Source organism: Fulmarus glacialis, unplaced genomic scaffold (genome assembly GCF_000690835.1).
Source record: "Fulmarus glacialis isolate BGI_N327 unplaced genomic scaffold, ASM69083v1 scaffold17068, whole genome shotgun sequence".
Lineage (NCBI taxonomy): Eukaryota > Metazoa > Chordata > Aves > Procellariiformes > Procellariidae > Fulmarus > Fulmarus glacialis.
In genome coordinates this window covers 7,281-8,290 of record NW_009230300.1, presented here as the reverse complement: position 1 = coordinate 8,290, position 1,010 = coordinate 7,281, and the positions used below count along the sequence as shown (strand labels likewise).

The 1,010-nt window shown below is 59.8% G+C and overlaps 1 protein-coding gene across 1 annotated transcript in view; it reads right to left on the bottom strand.

The window, feature by feature from the left end:
• LOC104081427 (membrane primary amine oxidase-like) overlaps nucleotides 1-1,010 on the bottom strand; it is a gene marked incomplete at its 3' end in the record, with an annotated part of 2,962 nt that overhangs the window by 410 nt on the left and 1,542 nt on the right. Inside the window, exons 4-5 of the mRNA XM_009584178.1 lie at nucleotides 948-1,010; nucleotides 564-849 (exon numbers count right to left, since the gene is read on the bottom strand). Coding sequence (XP_009582473.1) covers nucleotides 564-849; nucleotides 948-1,010 — 349 coding nt within the window. The remainder of the gene's footprint in view (nucleotides 1-563; nucleotides 850-947) is intronic.

Genomic DNA, 1,010 nt, shown 5'->3' with positions numbered 1-1,010 from the left:
TGACCGCAACGGGCCCCGGCTGCTCCAGCGTGGCTGGGAAACACGAATGCGTCCAGGCGCAGACGCTGCTGCTTGCTGCCCAACACTCACTTCAGCCACAGCCATTTTTAACTCCTACAACCTCCCCCAGCACGTGAGCCGTTAAATTTCACTCTGGCAGTGAGCCAGTTCTGTGTTTATTCCGAGCATTTTCCAAAAGACATTCTGTCCTTACATGAAGATGTCAAGACCTGGGGATGCCAGTGCTTCCCCTGGGAGTTCGTCCTACAGCCTGGCTGCCCTCACAGGGAAAAACACATGTGATTGCTCCAAATTAATCTTTTCTGGGGTCAGATTCCTGCCTGTCAACTACTATGAACAGATGTCATTGAGCAACTTTTCAAGGGATTTCTGGAGCCAAAAAATATGCGTGTTCGCTGTTTAACCCTTCCCTGCAGCCTGGCACAAGCTTGCTGGGTGGCAGCAGCCCCCCCTCCGCTGGGAGGCAGGAGCAGCCGGGGACGCGGTGGCAGGGTGGGAGGAGAGGGGGCGGGGGCCATGCGCGCCGCAGCCCCGGCACCCACCTGCCCCAGCTGATGGACCTCTCCATGGGGCTGCTGGCAGGCAGGTGCTCCCCGGCGAAGCTGGCGATCTGGATCCGGTAGCTGCGCGGGTGCCCCCACTTGTTGGGCTTGGGGCTGGCAAAGGAGAGGTAGCGGGGCATGAGGGCGTTGAGCGGAAACGCTGCCTCGTCCTCCCTCTCCAGCCTCTCCCTGCGGAGGTACGGCCGCTCGATGGTGTTCTGCATGCTCCAGGGGTCTTTCACGAGCTCGTACTCCATGTCCTGGGTCTCCACAGAGTTCAGCTGCCCTGTGAAGCAGAAGGGAAAACGCTCTCAAGCTCCACACCCCAGGCAGAGCTGCAGCCCACAGTGAACCACAGATGCACACAAAGGCACCCAGACCTACCGTCGACATCCAGGTCCACCTTGTAGTGGATGTGGTGGAGGTGCATCGTCCCCAGCGTGCGGG